The 20,877-nt window shown below is 40.5% G+C and overlaps 2 protein-coding genes across 10 annotated transcripts in view; both read right to left on the bottom strand.

Annotated features, from left to right (window-relative positions):
- Window positions 1–1,710: 1,710 nt before the first annotated feature.
- ASB14 (ankyrin repeat and SOCS box containing 14) lies at window positions 1,711–18,723 on the bottom strand. Its single transcript, XM_038003766.2, has 10 exons — window positions 18,247–18,723; window positions 15,445–15,499; window position 15,202; window positions 14,539–14,670; window positions 14,285–14,443; window positions 8,635–8,880; window positions 5,432–5,603; window positions 3,572–4,115; window positions 2,966–3,119; window positions 1,711–1,911 (listed from the first exon to the last, which is right to left on the bottom strand). Exons 1-10 carry the CDS (start codon window positions 18,366–18,368, stop codon window positions 1,733–1,735), a joined length of 1,764 nt encoding a protein of 587 aa, XP_037859694.1. The 5' UTR covers window positions 18,369–18,723; the 3' UTR covers window positions 1,711–1,732.
- A 1,333-nt stretch (window positions 18,724–20,056) lies between these two features.
- DNAH12 (dynein axonemal heavy chain 12) overlaps window positions 20,057–20,877 on the bottom strand; it is a 247,789-nt gene continuing 246,968 nt past the window's right edge. For 7 of the 9 annotated variants that reach the window (XM_073010001.1, XM_073010007.1, XM_073010003.1 and 4 more), the window contains one exon: window positions 20,057–20,332. In XM_073010001.1, the coding sequence (XP_072866102.1) occupies window positions 20,142–20,332 (191 nt within the window). In that variant the 3' untranslated portion in view covers window positions 20,057–20,141. The remainder of the gene's footprint in view (window positions 20,333–20,877) is intronic. The other 2 variants (XR_012090615.1, XM_073010004.1) reach the window with 1 other exon arrangement.

Genomic DNA, 20,877 nt, shown 5'->3' with positions numbered 1-20,877 from the left:
GTAATTCCAATTCCAGTGATGATATTAACCAGTAAATGGTCAGCCGTAGCCAGGGTTTTGTGGAAAGAAGGGACACAGGTTTCTCATTAATAATGAAATTTCAATTGAGAGTTGTATTTCAATTAACTGAATTACCCTACCTCTGTACTTCACTCTACAAAGAAACAGTAGTAGACACTAAGCTGGTATTGGGAGTTTTCCACAAGAACAGCAAACTTCTAAGTCATGTACTGGGGTCAGTGTGTATTCAGTCCAATCACTGAGATGTACAGTAGGCCCCCTTATCCATGGTTTCCCTTTGTGTGGTTTCAGTTACCCGTGGTCCAAACTATTAAAAGGAGGCTGGGCGCGGTGGCTCATACCTATAATCCCAGCACTTTGGGAGGCCAAAGAGGGCAGATCACCTGAGGTCAGGAGTTCAAGATCAGCCTGGCCAACATGGTGAAACCCCATCTCTACTGAAAATACAAAAATTAGCCAGGCATGGTGGTGTACACCTGTAATCCCAGCTACTCGGGAGGCTGAGGCACGAAAATCGCTTGAACCCGGGAGGCGGAGGTTAAAGTGAGCTGAGATCATGCCACTGCAGTCCAGCATGGGTGACAGGACAAGACTCCATCTCAAAAAAAAAAAAAAAAAAAAAAAAAAAAGTATTAAAAGGAAAATCCCAGAAATAAGTAATTTATGAGTTTTAAATTACACACCATTCTGAGTAACATGATGAAGTCTCTCGCTGTCCTGCCTTGTCCCACCTGGGACCTGAATCATCCCTCTGTCCAGTGTATACACACTGTAGGGCATGCGTGTACACTTGTATGTCGCTTAACAACTGGCTTAAAGATACCTACTGAGAGATATGTTAGGTGATTTTGTCATTGTGCAAACATCTTAGAGTCACTTACACAAACCTAGATGGGATGGTGTACTACACACCTAGGCCATGTGTTATATAGCCTATTGCTCCTGGGCTGCAAGCCTGTACAGCATGTTACTGTACTGAATAGGCAATTATAACATCTAGTAAGTATGTATTTAAACATAGAAAAGGTACAGTAAAAATAAGCATTATAATCTTATGGGACCACCATTACATATTTAGTCCAATGATGACTGAAACATTGTATGATATGTGACTGTGCAGGAAAAAAATACACTATGTATAGGGTTCTGTACTAACCCTGGTTTCAGGCATCCATTGAGGGTCTTAGAACGTATCCTCTGAAGATAAGGGAGACTACTGTATTACATATATACTTCTCTATTAAAAAGATACTGTAATGAGTTATCTTGACTTGTCAGAAGTGGCATCTATTATTTTGAGCACATAGACATTGGATTTATACGCTTAATTAGAACTGATGTATTTCAGTTAATTGAAATTTTTACTATTTGAGTTTTTTTTTTTTTTTAACTGCCTTGAGAATGCTAGTCATTTATATGTTGAGAGGCGATATTCAAAGCTACTTAAAAAAATTTTTTTTTCTTTTAGAGATGGGGTCTTGCTCTGGTCACCTAGGCTGGAGTGCAGTGGCGCGATCACAGCTCACTGCAGCCTTGACCTCCCCAAGCTGAAGCAATACTCCTGCCTCAGCCTCCCAGAGCTACTTTTTAAAGGACTTAGACTGCATTGAGATTTTAGTTGGTGGGTAAAGCAAAAAATATGAATCATACATAAGTGAAATTCTAAGGAATACAGCTGCAAAATTATACCTTTTCTATTAGAATGGTTTGATTACCAGGTTCCTGTAAAAATTCCTTGTCCATAAAGGTCGTATTCTTTGTAAAGGACATATGCTTTTAGACGATTGGGTAATGGAAGAAATGACATGAATACAGGGCAGCGCAAATGTAAACGTCCCATGCATTTCCGGATCTTTAGGCGGCACAAGTGTTTTAGGGAGCGAGGGTTTGCTAAAAAGAAAAGGCACATTATCCAAAGAGAAAAAGAACTTATTTTTTAGTATCTTAGGGTTTTGTTAGCAAATACATTTGATAGCATTTCATTTGCTGTTACTAAATAGCAAAGTCAGGGAAATGGTTTTTCAGTTCTTACTGCAATCCTTATTGTAGATGTGGTTCCAGAGCCATGTCAAGTTAGAATCCAAAGACTGGCATCAATTGTGGATCTGGCCTGTGAGATCTGAAGTTCTTAAATCTGCATGTGGCCAGGCGGAGTATCTCATGCCTATAATCCCAGCACTCTGGGAGGCCGAGGCAGGTGGATCACTTGAGGCCAGGAGTTCGAGACCAACGTGGCCAACATGGTGAAACCCCGTCTCTATTAAAAATACAAAACTTAGCTGGGCATGGTGACCATGTGCCTGTAGTCTCAGCTACTCGCGAGACCAAGGCAGGAGAATTGCTTGAACCCAGGAGGTGGAGGTTGCAATGAGCTGTGATTGCGCCACTGCACTCCAGCCTGGTTGACACAGTGAGACTCTGTCTCAAAAAAAAAAAAAAAAAAAAAAAAAAAAAAAAAGTCTGCATGTTTTAGCCCCCTCAGGGACAGGGTAGAAACTTAAGATTACCACCCAAGGGAAATAACACGAAATAAATTATTAATTTGTCTTACATGCTACTTTGAAAGGATTTGCTTTGAAGAAGGTCCTTTTGATACCCTCTACAGACTTGGCTCTTAGCTTTTTCTCATCCTTGTTTTTATTGCCATATAGTAGCTTTTCATTCCTGTGTCCATGGTGTTCTTTTGTAGCCATGGTTTAGGTGGATTGGGATGAAAGTATTACCTACCTATATAATAAGTAGTTATCTAACAGGTTTTATCTCCTCGGAAAAGGTAATAAATACAAATTAAGTGTAGTTAGTAACATTTTTTTAAGATAGGAATAGTATTTTTCTGGTTTAAGTCAAGCTTTTAACCAGAAGAGAAGGGTGTTCTATTTCTAAAACAACCAAATAAGAATACAATTAGTATTTTTGTAAAAAGTCATTCTATAAGGATACTCACTTAAGATAAAATGTATTTCTGACCAGATCCCCTGTTTTTGGAGCACAGCTTTCAACTTTGAACAGATCCGAACTTGATCAACATAATCAAGCATCACTCGAACAACCTTTCCAGAGAGATGTTGCAGCCATGACAAAGTTATTACTTCACAGAACTGAGGGAAACAAAGTCAGAATTAGAAAAGTAAATGAAAAACATGAAGTAGCTATGGTTTAGCATAGTAGTCAAAGGAGATGTGGTGTGATGAAGGCCAAGAGGGAAAAATGTCTCAAAAACGGGGAGGGATGGTATTGGTCAACTGTACTTATTCTGATTGTTTTTTTCATCAGAAATATGATCAAAATAAATCATTTAATCAGTTGCTTCATTTATGAAACTTCCTCACACTGCTAGGCAGAGTTAAATCACTTTTCTCTGTACTGTTTTTGTTCCTTTTATATCTTTCTATATTGTGTTCATTTTATCGTAATTATTTTATCATATAATTGTTATTATACTAGGATCTCTTCAAGCTTCTGGAGAGAATGGATGTAATCTATTTATTGCCATAGTTCCAGGGCCACAAATAATGACTGTAAGGGAATACAGCCAATACTGTGGACTTACCTTAGTATCTTTGATAACTGTAGATGTCCAGCCTTCAACAGTATAGGAAGGATGGACTTTGTCTCCATGTGGGCAATCAAAACATCGCTGTGTGTCATACCCATAGTTCAGCAGCATCCTGAGCATGACTTCATCTTTCAGAGTGTATTGCAGTGCTGATGGGAAATGTAAAGGGTTAACTCTGCAGAAGTAATTGACATTGGCCCCATGCCTTAGCAGCAGACTGATCAGCTCATAGTTGCCCATCCTGAGGGCTATCTGGAGGCAGTTAACCGGGTCTTGGTTAGGCAGAGCTCCAGCACTCAGAAGCAGCTTGACTGAAGAGAGGTCACTGTTTGATACAGCAAAATGCAAAGCTGACTTCCTGTGGTCATCGTAGTGTTTGCTAACTCTCTGATCCAGCATGAAGTTCACATCAAATCCAGCCTGGATGAGGAGTTCCAGGCACTGAGGGTGTGCTCCTGCTGCTGCGCAGTGAACTGGACTGATCCCACTCTGCTTAATGGCGGCAAGATCCGTAACCGGAATCAGTATCTTTAGAGCTCTGAGAAAGAATTTCAAAATGCATTTCAACATTGTTTTTAAGAAGTAGCACTAACTTGTTCATTATTGTTTTATAGTAATACTAGATAGTATCAATATTCAGGGGGCATTTAGAACCCCCAACTAAACAAAAGCATAATTCCTTCATCCAGAAGCTCAGATACCAAGTAAAATTGAATGGAATTACTGTCTAAGCTATAAAATTCAGAATTAGCCCAGAGACCTGAGGCTTCCCATATTGTCTAAATACCTGAGAAAAAAGTTTTATATCTCTTTGGTGGCTTCAGAGGATGCCTGGTAAACAACACTTCTAGTTCTTCCTAGTTGGTCAAGAGTTTCTTTTTTTTTGTTTTTTTGAGACGGAGTTTTGCTCTTGTTGCCCAAGCTGGAGTGCGGTGGCGCAATCTCGGCTCACTGCAGCCTCCACCTCCCAGGTTCAAGCAATTCTCCTAAGAGTTTCTCATCTTTAAAAGGTATGTTTAAGGCTAGTCGTGGTGGCTGAAGCCTGTAATCCCAGCACTTTGGGAGGCTGAGGTGGGCAAATCACGAGGTCAAGAGATCGAGACCATCCTGGCCAACATGTGAAACTCCATCTCTACTAAAAATACAAAAATCAGCCAGTGTGGTGGTGCCCACCTGTAGTCCCAGCTACTCAGGAGGCTGAGGCAGGAGAATTGCTTGAACCCAGGAGGCGGAGGTTGCAGTAAGCTGAGATCATGCCACTGCACTCCAGTCTGGCTGTAGGAGTTCGGTCAGCATGGTGGGAAAAATTATAAAAGTTATAGAAAGAAGCAAACCTTTTTGGAAGGCTGGGAGGTTTTGCAGAAGCTTCAGGAAAGGATTTGGCTGAAGGCAGCTGAATTCTCTCAGAGAAGATAACAAGGAAGTGTAAGGGAATTGATCTAGATGGGGTGGGGGGAACTGTGTTAATTACCCACAAAATGTGCTGACTCAAAGCCTTTGTCATTAAATCTGTACTAAATAAATGCCTGAAGCACCAGCTTGTCAGGGCCGTGGCTGCTACAACTCTTTCTGTGAGCAGCCTGGTCCTCTAGCCCACTCTTTCACTGGATACCTGTGTCTAAGTACTCCTTTCATCTGTTGCTTGGCCAGGGTCTGTGGTTCAGACCCAGCACCTGGCAACAGAGTGAGACTGCATCTCAAAAAAAAAAAGAAAAAAAAACCCAAAAACCAAAAAAACAGTATGTTTAGGTTGTGGGATTGGTGATTAAAGATTATAAAGTTCCTAGAAGCAGCTCAAAAAAAAAGGTAGCTATTACAATTTTTATTATTTACAATAATGTAATTGAACTTAACAGTAAGTGGCCCCTGTCAGCTGCCACATGGATGGGCAGGTGGCCTGAATTCTTAGGGATGTTGGCATCAGCTCCGTACTCCAGCAAGAGGGCCACAGCATCTGGATTTCCTCCACTCGCAGCTTCGAGTAAAATGGAAGAAGAATCAGAGGCCTGACCATGAGCATTAGCTCCTAAGAGGAGAAAGACTCTTGTCAATGCAAAAATTATTTTCCACTGTTATTTCTTGAGCAATCTTAAAAATATATCACCATCACCAAAAAGCAGTTAGTGAGCATGCACTCTAGCAAAGCACCAAGAATCAAAGTGACAAAATATATACCTCCTGCTCTCAAGTAACTTATAAACTAGTTGGGGAAGAAAAAAAAAATGGCAGTTTCTAAATTATAAGTAGGTTAGTTTTTGAAGTAATTTGATGTCCATTTGTTTGGAATTTGAAAATTTCAGTAGAAATACTGTTATAAAAGTTACTTTTATTTCTAGACCAGCCTACAAAAGCCCACTTAACTCATAACACACATATAGGATGGTACTAACAAATCTATCGAACTATAATACCATGCCATCTAATGATACTGTTTTGGTGGAAAAGGGCATTTGTTCTGTTTTAGCTTGTTTGTAGGGGACCATAGTAAGAGACACTAACTTTTTAATTGAGGTTAGGAACTGCCAATAGCCAGAGATAAGTTGTTGTACAGCTAGTACAGAGTATCCCTTATCCAAAATGCTTGGGACCAGAAGTGTTTCAGATTTTAGGGTTTTTTTAAAAAGTATTTGCATTACACTTACAAGTTGCATTATATTTACAAGTCCCAAATCCAGAAATCTGAAATCTGAAATGCTCCAGTAGGAATTTCTTTTGAGCATCATGTTGATGCTCAAAAAGTTTCAGATTTTGGAAGATTTTGGATTTCAGATTTTCAGATTAAGAATGCTGGCCGGGCGCGGTGGCTCAAGCCTGTAATCCCAGCACATTGAGAGGCTGAGACGGGCGGATCACGAGGTCAGGAGATCGAGACCATCCTGGCTAACACGGTGAAACCCCGTCTCTACCAAAAAAAAAAATACAAAAAACTAGCCGGGTGTGGTGGCGGGCGCCTGTGGTCCCAGCTACTCGTGAGGCTGAGGCAGGAGAATGGCGTGGATCCGGGAGGCGGAGCTTGCCGTGAGTTGAGATCGCGCCACTGCACTCCAGCCTCGGCGACAGAGCGAGACTCCGTCTCAAAAAAAAACAAAAAACAAAAAACAAGAATGCTTAACTTATATATACCCTGTACACTAAGTGTTATGTGAGTGACGTGAATAAGAGTACAGGTACAGGCAAAAGGTCTAGAAGATCTAGGGCTGGGGTTGGAAGGGGAGCTGGGAGGTGAAGGAAGGAGAAAAGAGTTTGGGTCGGTTGTGGAAGTCTTCCCAGTAAAACGGGCTGTGAGGAAACAGCATTTGAATGGACGAAAGTTGAGGAGAGCATTCTGAAGCTCATATAAAAAAGAGGTAGTGACTTTAACACAGACTCCATAAGTCATCAGGGTCCAGTGACTGCCCAAGAACCCCATTCCAAGAATGCCTTAAGAAGTCCAAAAGCCTCTGTTTATGGAGTGCCCACTATGTGCTGATTCCTTTATGTGTATAATTTTTAAACTTTGTAACAACCCCTAGCAGTAGGTGCTAACATACTCATTTTAAAGATGAAGAAACTCATTGAGTTTCAGTGACTTCCCCAAAGATGCACAGCTAGTAAGCAAGGTAGTCAGGATTCATATGCAGGTATTCTAGACCCAGGGCTTATATCTATGATGCCATGTTGCCACTCTAGCAATGCAGGGTGGTAATGTGATTTGGAATCAGATGTACCTTGAAATACTGGCTCTGTCATTTACCATCTATGTCACTTGGTACAAATTACTTTGTAAGGGAGTCACTTAAAGGAAATGCTCACTCACTGAGGTCAACTGATGCTGGTTTCTTTGCAGGGTAAAGGATTTAACATCTGTTGCTTCTCTTTCCCTGTATTTTAATCAATGATCTATACAAAAGGTTACTCTTTCCTCATAGATGAAAGACTCCAATGTTTACTTTTGCTATTGCAGCTAATGACTTTAGACATTTCTTATATTGATCATTTAAAACATCTTACTTGTCTTATGGCCATTGATTAGAAACTAGCCTCCCCCATATGACAGGAAAGATTTAGATAAGTCTAAAGAGCACAAGGTTGTTCTTAAATATAGGAGTCTCTGCCATCTAGAATATTGGAGACCAGGACCGTGTATTGTTAAAGAACAAAATAATACTTCTAAACATAGGGAGGAGAATAAAGAAGATAATTCTATTATTGAGACTTTAAAAAATCTTGGTAAAAGTTTGCTTTTTTGAAAAAAAGCTTTAGATTGATCCTACCTTGCTTCATCTAACAGTGTCATCAATGAGCTCTCCTCAAAGACAGTAAAAGCCAAAGTTCTCTGAGCCAAGGGTCCCTGCCAGCATTCAAAATGACCACAGCTACAGAGCTGGGGCTAGGGGAGGGGGCATGTTTGAAGGGAAGTCCTGCAACTGGTACCATGGCTGACCTTCACTTTCCTCAAGTACAAAACGAGGATAATACCTACCTCACAGGGTTTTTAAAGGGTTACAAGGCAACATGGGTAGTTTAATGCTTGTTGGTTAGACAGTAGTACCCAATACATGTAAGTTGCTTTCCCCTTCTCTTGGAGTTTTGGTTATTACTAGAGTGAAGAACTGGGACCCAAAGAGAAGAAATCAGGAAGAATTTCCTAATACCTAGTCATTTGGTAACAGATTAAACTGCCTCATGATTTAGACTTAGGCAGAGGTAACGTGTAGAGTATGTTGCAGGGTGTTTGATTTTATGATTCTAGAAAAGGACACCACCACAAAAAAGTTAAAAAACCACCATCTTCTTAGCAGGGTGAGGGAATGTTAAGTAAAAGTAACCTGCATCCTAGTAACTTTTGGGAAATTAAAAAGCCAGAGAACTTTGGCTTTTACTGTCAGACCTAATAAAAAATTCAATCTTTATGTTAGGCTTTTCAGTAATCACTATTAACCCATAATTTTTATCAAACATTTATATTAGGCTTAAATAAAATATTAACTTTTATTATTTTGAAGCTCTCCATTAAGAGGAAAACCCCTGGATCATGTTACCCTTTGTTAGTGTGCTGACCAAACAGAAGATCTTGCCTTTCCGCAGTAACATTTCCATGATTTCAGTGTGTCCACTTTGGGCAGCAAGAGCAAGAGGAGTGAATCCATACGTGCTCTGTGGGTCAGGGTGTGCCCCAGAAACCAACATAAGCTTCACCATGTCCTCTCTGCCCAGTTTGGCTGCTTCGTGGAGAGCTGTCCTCTCGTTGGCACAACGCAGATTGACATCTGCTCCATAGTTGATGAGCAAGGCAGCCATGTCATAGGAGTCACGCAGCACAGCTGGGAAATGAGACGTAAGGTGGGCATGTTCAACGGGAAGTTAAGACCAGAGCAGCCTATCTGCAAGTATCCCTCAGGCTTTCTTAAGGAGTTCTTCCCACCTACTCCGAGACCCCAACATTCTGTGTTTAGGAAATAGATTGTAAAGTAAGGCATGTATCAAATAACACTGAGAGTGTTTTACATCAGTGGACTATTTGTTTTTATGTAAGCCATGAGTAATTATTCATTGCTTATGTGGTTGAAACACAAATGTAAACTTTTCACTTATCTTTATTCTTCAGAAAATGGGAACTTAATTATTCAGTACAGTCCTGGAAATGTTTGTAGCTGCTTTAAAATAAGAGAAAACAAAAACAAACAAAAGACAGCCCAGACACTGAAACGTGCCAAACAAACAAACAAACAAACAAAAAAACCAGAATCTACCCCAGAAAATGAATGACTAAAACACAATTTAAATATGCATGTCTGGTGGGAGTGGTTGAGGCCATAGAAAATGATAGTTTTGGCCTATCATTTCTGCATTAACACATTTTAGCAACATACCAAAGTATGTTGTGCAGAAAGCCCCTTAAGGTTCTGTAAAGAAAATTATTTTGTAGTTAAAGCTGAGACGGGCGGATCACGAGGTCAGATCGAGACCATCCTGGCTAACACGGTGAAACCCCGTCTCTACTAAAAAATACAAAAAACTAGCCGGGCGAGGTGGCGGCGCCTGTAGTCTCAGCTACTCGGGAGGCTGAGGCAGGAGAATGGCGTGTACCCGGGGGGCAGAGCTTGCAGTGAGCCGAGATCGCGCCACTGCACTCCAGCCTGGGCGACAGAGCGAGACTCCGTCTCCAAAAAAAAAAAAAAAAAAAAAAAAAAAAACTAGGCCGGGTGCGGTGGCTCAAGCCTGTAATCCCAGCACTTTGGGAGGCCGAGACGGGCGGATCACGAGGTCAGGAGATCGAGACCATCCTGGCTAACACGGTGAAACCCCGTCTCTACTAAAAATACAAAAAACTAGCCGGACGAGGTGGCGGGCGCCTGTAGTCCCAGCTACTTGGGAGGCTGAGGCAGGAGAATGGCGTAAACCCGGGAGGCGGAGCTTGCAGTGAACCAAGATCCGGCCACTGCGCTCCAGCCTGGGCGACAGAGCGAGACTCCCTCTCAAAAAAAGAAAAGAAAAAAAAAATACTAATAATAAAAGGCTTGGGAACACTGTGTGTGTGTGTGTGTGTGTATGTGTATGTAAATATATATACCTAGGGTCTCATTCTGTCATCCAGGCTGAAGTGTAGTGGTACAATCATAGCTCCCTACAGCCTTGAACTCCTGGGCTCAGTCAGTCCTCCTGCCACAGCCTCCCAAGAAGCTGGGTCTACGGGCATGCACCACCATGCCTGGCTAATTTCTTTAAAAATTTCTGTAGAGGCCGGGCGCGGTGGCTCAAGCCTGTAATCCCAGCACTTTGGGAGGCCGAGACAGGTGGATCACGAGGTCAGGAGATCGAGACCATCCTGGCTAACACGGTGAAACCCCGTCTCTACTAAAAAATACGAAAAACTAGCCGGGCGATGTGGCGGACGCCTGTAGTCCCAGCTACTCAGGAGGCTGAGGCAGGAGAATGGCATGAACCCGGGAGGCGGAGCTTGCAGTGAGCTGAGATCGGCCACTGCACTCCAGCCTGGGCGACAGAGCGAGACTCCATCTCAAAAAAAAAAAAAAAAAAATTTCTGTAGAGATGCAGTCTTGATATGTTGCCCAGGCTGGTCTTAACCCCTGGGTTCAAGTGATCTTCCTGCCTCGGCCTTCCAGAGACTGGGATTCCCGGTATGAGCCGCTGCTCTCAGCCAGCACTGTATATTCTATCACCCTCTTCAAGATTCACTTTGCATATTGATATATTGAAGTCTCTGAGGAATCTTGCAATGCGTTTGCTTAACTTTTTAACCCAGCATTTTCCATGACCTATCAATGGGGACATGCTGTTTGGGTACCACAGAAATGGAATCATTTGACCTGCCAGATAGGCTGAAGTGAAGAGAGGAAAACTAGCTCTACCATCATTGTTTCAACAGGCTTCACAGCTTCATGGTTTTTACATATGTAATTTTTCTACACACAAGACAAACACTATCTTATAGACGAGGAAACAGGTTTAGAGAGGTTAGACCTGACACAGAGTTCTTTTCACTATACAGTGCTACGGTGCTTTATGGTTTATGCGTGCTTTCTCAGAGAAGGCTCTTCTGCTCAGTGTTTTTTCTATAAAATGCAAAGCCTTAGAAAGCATCTTAAAACAAACCACAAAGGGACCCCAAATCCTAATTTTTGGCAGTACTCTGTTGGTCTCTTTTTAATTTTCGTTGTTTTTTGTTGTTGTTGTTGTTGTTTGTTTTTTGAGATGGAGTCTTGCTCTGTCACCCAGGCTGGAGTGCAGTGGCGCGATCTTGGATCACTGCAACCTCTTTTCTCCCAGGTTCAAGTGATTCTCCTGCCTCAGCCTCCCGAGTAGCTGGGATTACAGGTGCCTGCCACCACGCCCTGCTAATTTTCCTATTTTTAGAGACGGGGTTTCACCATGTTGGTCAGGCTGCCCTCAAACTCCTGATGGCAGGTGATCCGCCCGCCCCGGCCTCCCAAAGTGCTGGGATTACAGGCTTGAGCTACCGCACCCAGCCTAATTTTCAGCTTTTATTTTGATAAAAGTTATACATGCCGGCCACTGCACTCCAGCCTGGGCGACAGAGCGAGACTCCGTCTCAAAAAAAAAAAAAAAAAAAAAAAAGTTATACATGTACAGAACTTAAAGAGCCAATTACTGTGAAGTCCATCACTCTTTCCCTACAGTCTTTCTCCTTCTCCAGAGGTATCCTTTAGCGGATTCTTTGCTCTTCATGCCTGTGTCTCTTAAGTAACCTGCTTGTATTGCTATTTGTTGATTTTTGGTTTTGGTATAATTTAATGACTTCTTACCATAGAAAATGATTTAACTTTTTTTCCTCCTGTCCCCACCACATGTGCACATTTCTCATCCCACCATCCTATTGTTTTTATAGCACAATTTTTGTTAGATAAATATTTACCTTCATGTATGTCATTCAAAGGTGGGCCATATTTACATTTCCTTTTCTGCACATCTTTTTGTTTTCCCTGGAGTTAATACTTATGTTTCATTTGCTTAGTTTTCAGTTTATCATTAATTGCACCCCAAACTCTCTAAACTGTCTACATCTCCCTTCAAGATGTCATTCCTAGCCCACCATGGTCTTGAAGAAGCCTCTACCTGGGGCCTCCTGACCTGTTCCAATCTGGACCTCAGTGCCTGGTCACATGTGGTCATCCTAAGATCGTTGTTCCCCTCATCTTAGGGATCTCATTTGCCTCCCACCTGGCTTGGATCTTCTGTTTCCTGGATCCCAAGCTTTTGTTTTTCTGCTTTACTCCGATGTTGGTAGAACATTTGCTCCGTTAGCTTCCTAACGGCGGGGAGCAAGAACGTTTTTGAGATTTCCTATGTCTGAAAATATCCTTTATGTCTTTAATCTACTGTCAGATTAGAGAGTTGGAGCAAATATAGAATTTTAAGTTGGAAATATTTTTCCTTAGAGTTTGCAAAACTATTATTCACCACCAATTACTTCAAGCTTCTAGTTACCATTGAGATGTCTGAAACCACTCTGATTTTTCATCTTTTGTATATTATGTATTCCTTTTTTTCTCTCAGGAAGTCTGTGGAAACTTCTTTGTCCCTAGTGACTTGTGAGTCTCTCTCTTTTTCTTTTTAGATTTTTATGATTTTTTATTACAATGTAAAAGAGGCTATGTTCAATAAACTTAGAGTATACAAGTAGAAAAGTTTAATTCCACCTCTGAAATGATCTTTGTTAACATTTTCACGTGTATCCTTGAATTATTTATTTCTACATATGTTACATTTTGAAGAAGTTTTTGTTACACAAAATTCTCTAATAATTGGCTTTTCTGCATTTATACTGTGAATTCACATTTAGAGAAGGATACTTAGACCCCCAAGATCCTAAAACACCTAACTTTATCCATCTCACTATTCACTCATTAATTACTGGCACCAAATGTGTACAAGGAGTCTTGCTAGGTGCTAAAGTGCTGAATCAGTATGAATTCTGCTAATAAGCATTTATAATTTGTCACAGAAAGTTCTCTCATTGCTCTAAGACTAGAAACAAAGTGCTGAGGGGATTGGGTCTTTTACAGTTCATTGAACTGGCACTTAGTATGGCCCTTTATTCTGGAAACACTTGTCCTTCATTTTAGGAAATCATTTTCTTGACTTATTGCATTGGCCATATACCACCTCCATCTTGTCTGTTCTCTCATTCCTCTTATTCACATGTTGCTCCTCTTGGATCATCCAGCTAATTTTCACTTCTTTCCTATTTTCCATTTCTTATTTTATTCTTCTGGAAGCTTTCCTGAACTACATCTTCCAGCATTGTTTTGGTTTTTAAAATTTCTGCTCATATTTTTAATTTTCAAGAATATTTTGTTTTCTGATTTTGCTAACACCTTGTTCTTATTAAAATGGTTTATCTGAGGAAGTTAATGACAATTTCCCTTTAAATTTTATTTTCCCTAAATAATCTTAAAGTTGCTTAACTCTGTTGGTTGAAGATTTTCCTCAGATAGCCTTCAACTATTTGCTCATAATTAAAAGTTGGAGAGTAGAAAGCTGGTTGGAAATTTTAAGCAGAGGGTGGGGCTTGCGGACTGTGGGTTTAACAATAGGTTGATATGTTTGGGCCACTTACTGGGAAAGCCCCAATGTTACTATCTTTAGCTCTTTCTTCTTGGGCTGGTCAGATTCCTCCAGAGAACCCCCCTGCCTGGAGGGTAAGGGCCTGGCTGCCAGTCTTCTAGGAGGAGGGCTGGGCAGTCTCAATTATGTTTCCTTAATTCCTCCAGTGTTTTCAATCTAGTACTCCCACCCTCACCTAAAGTTCCGTGGTCCAGAGACTCTCCATTTAAGCTATGCAGAGAATAAACCTCCAGGATTCTACTGGGGTTGGGCAGGAGTGATCTAGAGATCTATCTGCTTCTTAATAGTTTTCAACCAACTCTTCTGTTTCAGCTGCCTGCCCTTCACCCATGCTCCATGAGGTAATTCTGCTCCCCTCTGATTTCTTATATCAGAATTAACTGGCTTGATCAGGGCACCATGCAAAATGAGCTGCTCTTAATTGAGCAGAGGTTTTGCATCAGGCTACCTCACAGGCCAGCCTGTAGAAAGCTTCTGGAGGGTCGGTACCCACGTCTGATCAGTTGGGAGCAGAGTGACAGTGCTGCAACTATGCACAAAAAGCTGCCTTTGAAATTTGGGGGCATGAAGGAGACTCAGTGCCACAGACTCGTTTTCAGAAACAAGGTATTCATTTACCTGTAAGAAGAGGAGAATTGCCTTCGAAATTCTTAGCATTTGGATTGCAGCCATTGAGAAGAAGAAAAGTAGCATTTTCCAAGAGGCAATTGCTGACAGCCAAAAACAGTGGCGTTTCACCATTGTGAGTGGTTTGCTCCCACAGACTGGGGTCTGAAGCTGAAATAAATTCATCATACCACACAAGTTAAGACATAGAAATGAATGTTAAATTTATCTCTTAGAAGCATCAAGAAGAGTCAAAGGGAATTTACCGCTTAGGGTTATTTCCAAAATTTTCTTATTTAATTGCACTGCAGCCTTATGCAGAGGAATCCAGCCTATCTCATCTGCTTCATCAAAAGCAGAATGGTACTTGGTTAAGTGTGACAATGCATCTTCCTTACCTATTAACAAGTCAAATGAGAACAGATTCACATTTGGCACACTTACAAGGGAGCCCATATTGCTTCCTGAATTCCACCACCAAAGTTAATGCATAAGACAACAGAATTCTAGTGCCACCTTTTATGAAAGACAAATGGCATACGACAGACAGTAAGGCCTGTCATCTAGCATTCCACACCTGGGCCTGTGAACACCCCCAGCATCTTGTTACTTATGAAAAAACAGTTATGTCTAGGAAGGAACCCAGGAGCTCTTTGCTACATTGAGCTGAAGTATTTTTTTCCCAGAAAAGCCTACATCAGACTCTTGACAATAAGCTGTGGACCCCTATGGTGTTCAGCATGGAAGAACCTGCTTCTAGGCTTCCTGAGCTTCGAGGAGAAATAGAAGCTGCCAGCTGTCACCATCACATCTTTCCTTTTTTTTTTTGAGACACAGTCTCACTCTGTCGCCCAGACTGGAGTGCAGTGGCGTGATCTCGGTTTACTGAAACCTCCATCTCCTGGGTCCAAGCAATTCTCTTACCCCACCCTCCCGAGTATCTGGGATTACAGGGGCCCATCACCACACCCGGCTAATTTTTTGCATTTTTAGTAGAGATGGGGGGTTTCACCATATTGGCCAGACTGGTCTTGCACTCCTGACGTCAGGCGATCTGCCTGCCTTGGCCTCCCAAAGTGCTGGGATTACAGGCATGAGCCACTGTGCCCAGCCAATGTCACCATCCCATCTTACCACAAGTTAAAGGGGATAGAAGAGGAGGAGTACTTAACTTTCTCTATTGTTTCAACTATCTTCTTATAGTCAGCACTCAAAAAGGAATGGGAGCTGCACAGAAGAAAATACATATGTAATTCCAAAACTGAGGAGAAAAAACTGTTATCTGATAGAAATCAAAAGGAAAGGGTAACGGTAGTAGTAGTTAATCCGGGATGAACTTTCATAGGAGGCATTGACTGAGGCGTAATAGAAATACTTCTATTTGTAAAATGTAATGTGGCCCTTAACAAAATTCTAGGGAAGCTCCTTCACTACATCTGTCTTCCGGATTCGCCTGTTAGCTTCTTTAGGGCAAGGACTGTGTGAGCCTGGATTGCAGTAGGCCTTTAATCAGCGTTGACTGAACTGAATCAAGCCTGCCTATGACTGAAATGTCACACTATCTCATGGTAAAATTTGATGGCCACTACAGAATGTCAATGATTCTAGCATAAACTATTTTAAAAAATAGTAAATAAAAACGGTGTGAGTTTTTAAAAATATTCACAGTCAGAATGTGTGCTCAGAATTTATGAATCTTACATTATTTTAAAACCTAGCAAATAAGGATTGCCACCTTCCATTTTTTTTTTTTTTTTTTTGAGATGGAGTCTCACTCTGTTGCCTAGGCTGGAGTGCAGTGGCACGATCTTGGCTCACTGCAGAGTAGCTGGTACTACAGGTGCCCGCCTCCACAGTTGGCTAATTTTTTGTATTTTTAGTAGAGACAGGGTTTCACCATGTTAGCCAGGATGGTCTCGATCTCCTGACCTCGTGATCTGCCTGCCTCAGCCTCCCAAAGTGCTGGGATTACGGGCATAAGCCACCACGCCTGGCCACCTTCCATTCTTTAATTATTTAATGAACCCAGGTTGAGGAGAATAAATTCCCTTGGATACTCTGTCCTGTTTACAATTTGGTCAATTAAGTTATCTTAAACATTTAAACCTGCACTCATAGATTTAGTATTGTGTTAGTTTTCTATAGCTGCTGTAAGAAGTAACCATACACTTAGTGGCTTAAAACAACAATAATAAAACAAATTTATTATCTTACAGTTCAGTAGTTCAGAAATCCGAAACAGTCCTCACTGAACTAAAATCAATGTGTCAGCAGGGCTGTCTGTGTTCCTTCTGAAGGCTCTCGGGGAGAACCTATCGCGCTTTTTCTAGCTTCTAGAAGCCACCCACATTTCCTGGCTTGTGGACTCCTTCCTCCATCTTCAAAGCCAGCAATGTTGGGCTTATTCCTTCTAACACTGCCATCTCCCAGGTTGTCTCTCCTGCCTCCCTCTTTCATACTTAAAGATCCTGTGTTACACTGGGACCACTTGGGTAATCCAGAATACACTCCCTATCTACAAGTCAGCTGATCAGCAGCCATAATTCCATCTGTAGCCTTACTTCTCCTTCGCCATGTACGCTTCCAGAAGTTAGGACATCTTTAGTCCCAACCATTACTCCACATGTCACAAGTATGTTCTAGTTTTCTGATTCCTTCAAGTACCTGAGTAAATCAGCAAGCCTGCCCAAGTATCATACAATTCCTGCAAGTCTAATCAAATAAATGCATAACCACAGTCAATTTCAGTTTCTCTGAAACATTTCAGTACTCTACTTAGCCCAACTCTCTTATACCTTTCAACCTAAAATTATTAGTCAGTTACTCAGTTATGCAATTTAAGGTTTTAATCATAAGGTTAATATAACAGATAATCTAATAAGGCTAATTGCTTTATAAAACTTTAAATATTTAAAGATTATTTTAAAAATTAATCCTAAATTGAACAGAAAACTATAGGAACAGTGTTGGTTAAGGGCACAGACTTTAGAATCAGACTGCCTGGCTCTTCACTTACTAGCTCTGTGACCTTGGGTAAGCCACTTAACTTTTCTGTGCCTCACTTTCCTCCTCTCTAAATAGGGATAATAATAGGACCTACCTCAGAGAGAGGTAATGAGAATTAGAATTTAAAAGTTAGTATTTATGAAGTGCTTAAAATAACATGACACATAGTGATCACTCCATGAGTTTATTACATTTTTAAAATACTATATAGGTTTGATGTGCTTCATCATGTCTCTATTTAGTTATGAAATCTCTTGGGGTTAAAATACGTTTTTCTAGTTTTACATCCAGCAGGCAAATAGAGATTACCATCCCAAGCAAACTGGTTTATCACCCCAGAAGAAATGATGGTTACTGCCTCAGGAGACCAAGGTTGCTGATTGGCCAGAGAGCGCGTGAGCAGGTGTGCTTGACTGCAGACTGCCCATATCCAGGACGACTCTTCTTACACCCCACACAGGGTCCAACTGGTCCTTTTTCAGTGTTGTTCAACAAAACTCTGAATCTACACTTTCAGAAGTCTCATTCAAGTTTATGGAATTCCTCCTTTTGATTTGAGTAGATCAAAGACTGGACCCCATCCCCACCTACTCCACTAAGGTTGAAGATAGCTAACTTTCTGTGTGTCCTGGTTGGATTTATGCATTTCTTCAAATCCCAAAGACAAGATGTATTTGAGTTTTTCTCTAGCCCTTCATGTCCTCATTTCTTTCTTTCTTCTGATTTCCAGTCTGTATCACCTCACCCAGATTTGCTGCTAACCTCCTTCAGATATTTTATTGCCTAATTAAATTCTGAATTATTTCCAGATTATTCCTGTCAGGCACAATATCTTACAGATATTTAATTGACAGCTCCTTGGAGTCTGACCCTCCTGTTTTTGTCACAATACTAGATTTAAGCTAATGACAAGTGTCAGCTGTTGAATACAACACTTAATACTACATTGCCAATGAGAAAACCATTACCTCTCATCCTTAGGTGCATGTTGTGCTGTTCCTGGCTTATAAATATCCTGTAAACTCTGTTGAATCATGAACTGGGTGTCAAAGTCTTCATCTGTGTCTTCATCGCTGGTGTAATTATCCATGTGAAACGTGGACACGTTTACTGTAAAGTCAGAGTGAATTAAGATTATTCTTCCAGTTGTAAAGAGATCAACTGCTTAAAATTACAAATGAAATTCAGAAACCTAGAAAATTGATTGGATTAACAAATGAAAAATACACAAAATTTAGGCAACAAAATATTCATTAAAAAATTTCTATAAACTTAAAAGAGTTTTCTGGACTGCCACATATTCAACAAAAATTAGAAGTTTCCATGAGTAGCCATTGACTTAAAGCTTATTCAGGAAAAACCACCTTTCAAATAAGACTTCGGTTAGTGCCACTCTAACACTGACAACACTCTGATTGATCTGTTAAACTTGGCTTGTGAGTTCTTCACAGTGATTGTAGCACTCATCCAAAATAATATTTCCTACACACAGTGAGTGTGATGCTGAAAATAATATTTTACTTAATAAACATGAAAAATAAACATGTTAAAGAAACAAATGTATTCTCATAATTACAACATAGATTCAGCAGCAGTAAAAACAAATGTATCTTACTAGGCAATATCTAAATGGTTTTAAAAGAAAAATGTCAGTTTTAGCATAGAACACATTTGGTCACATTTCAAAGACTTTTTACCTTTTGTTTTATCCTCTAGGACAGCACTGAAGTTTTCACTGTTAAGGACTAACACATGTAAGCCTCAGAATTTTCATTTATATTTAGGATCTCCTCTCCCCTGTAGTGACCATTCCATTAATAGCTTTACTATAAATACTTCATCATAAGACAGTCTGGCACATTCTCCTTGTTTTTTACATGTGGTTTAGCTCTTTTTGGAAACATGATCTCTTTTCTTCAGTGCTACATTCATCAAATTTAAAGGATTAAACATTTTATTCCTGGAATAAAATGTTTTTGCAGGGAGTTGGCCATGCAAAGAGAATTCATTCTCTTAAGACTCATGCACATAGCTACTGCAAACCACAATCAATTTTTCATTTAAGAGAACCCAAACATTTTGCTCTGACCCAATTATCCAAAGTGACTGTCCCAATGTACTAGATTCACTAGGTAGCTGTGACTACATTTTCCTTGGGTTACAGAACTGTGGCCTTAAGTGTCCTTGGAATCCTAAGGGAAGAATTCACTCTACACAAGATAAAATTTTGACCAAAATTCTGTTTTGTTGAAATATTTTTTAATCATTAATATACACTAAAAAAAACCAAAGGGACCACTTGACATTTCAAATTAAATATGAAGCAAATGCCGAGAAGCACACTGTCACTGCAGGTGTAGAAGTTCGGACTGCCCTCCAGCCATCCTACTGCCTTTGCAGGCCAGCTTTGCAGCTTTGAGTTTCCTTTCCTAGTCACAAGGATGCAGTGAGAAATGGAACCGATGTCTTAGAGGTAAGAAATAAGAGGTGTAGTTGTGAACTGTTTTAATATTTTCCATATTTACAATTTCTTAATTTATGTATTTGAAATATTTATGTATAATTAAGGTAGGACAGTGGAAAGTAAACTATACTGAATCTGAAGGAATGACTTAACATTTGTGAAGGAGATAATTCCTGATATTTGTTAAATTTTATCCATTTAACCCCCAAATCTATTTTTCACATACAATCAAACTTCAAAAAGTTCTCTAAGCTCAGAGAGAACAATGCAACGAGCGTTTGCAAGGACCATTTAAAAGAATAACACCAAGATACTTGGTTTTATAATGTATATATTTTAAGTAGGACAGGTTTTTTTTTTTTTTTGTAAACTTTTGGATGTTTTATAAATTTGTCCAATTTAGTCATCCAACTGACAAAGCAAAGCAACCCCACGCTTGATCCAGTGCTCAGTAGGTTGGTCTGTTTTTAACAGCATTGCAATGACAAAGTTAGTAGAATGTCCCGTAGTGGAAAGAGTTCCTTTACGTTCACTTGTCTTGTAGAGGGGACAGACATAGGCATCCGACTTCATAATCTGAGATTTTTGAGCTTGAAAAAAAAAAAGAAACATATTCATTTGATAAAGGGGAAAATAGCCATTAGTACTAAAAGAACTACTTATCTTGTAATAAAATGGCCAGAACTACATCTAACATCATAATTGTGATATATGAAGGTTTTACAGCATATATACATATATCTTTTTACAGTACATACAGTATTACAATTGTGAAACAAGGCAAGTATTTCTTTTTTTTTTTTTTTGAGACTGAGTCTCACTCTGTCACCTAGGCTGGAGTACAGTCGCACAATCTCGGCTCATTGCAACCTCTGCCTCCCAAGTTCAAGTGATTCTCTTGTCTCAGCCTCCCTAGTAGGTGGGATTACAGGCGCCTGCCACCACGCCCCGCTAATTTTTGTATTTTTAGTAGAGATGGGGTTTCACTATATTGGCCAGGCTGGTCTCAAACTCCTGACCTCGTGATCCGCCTGCCTTGGCCTCCCAAAGTGCTGGGATTACAGGCGTGAGCCACCATGCCTGGCCTAAGGCAAGTATTTCATATCGTGCATGATTCTAGGTGTGGAAGACAGGA

Source organism: Chlorocebus sabaeus, chromosome 22 (genome assembly GCF_047675955.1).
Source record: "Chlorocebus sabaeus isolate Y175 chromosome 22, mChlSab1.0.hap1, whole genome shotgun sequence".
NCBI classification, from domain to species: Eukaryota; Metazoa; Chordata; class Mammalia; order Primates; family Cercopithecidae; genus Chlorocebus; species Chlorocebus sabaeus.
The sequence above is the reverse complement of the archived record's forward strand: the minus strand, read 5'-3'. Positions and strand labels throughout refer to the sequence as shown.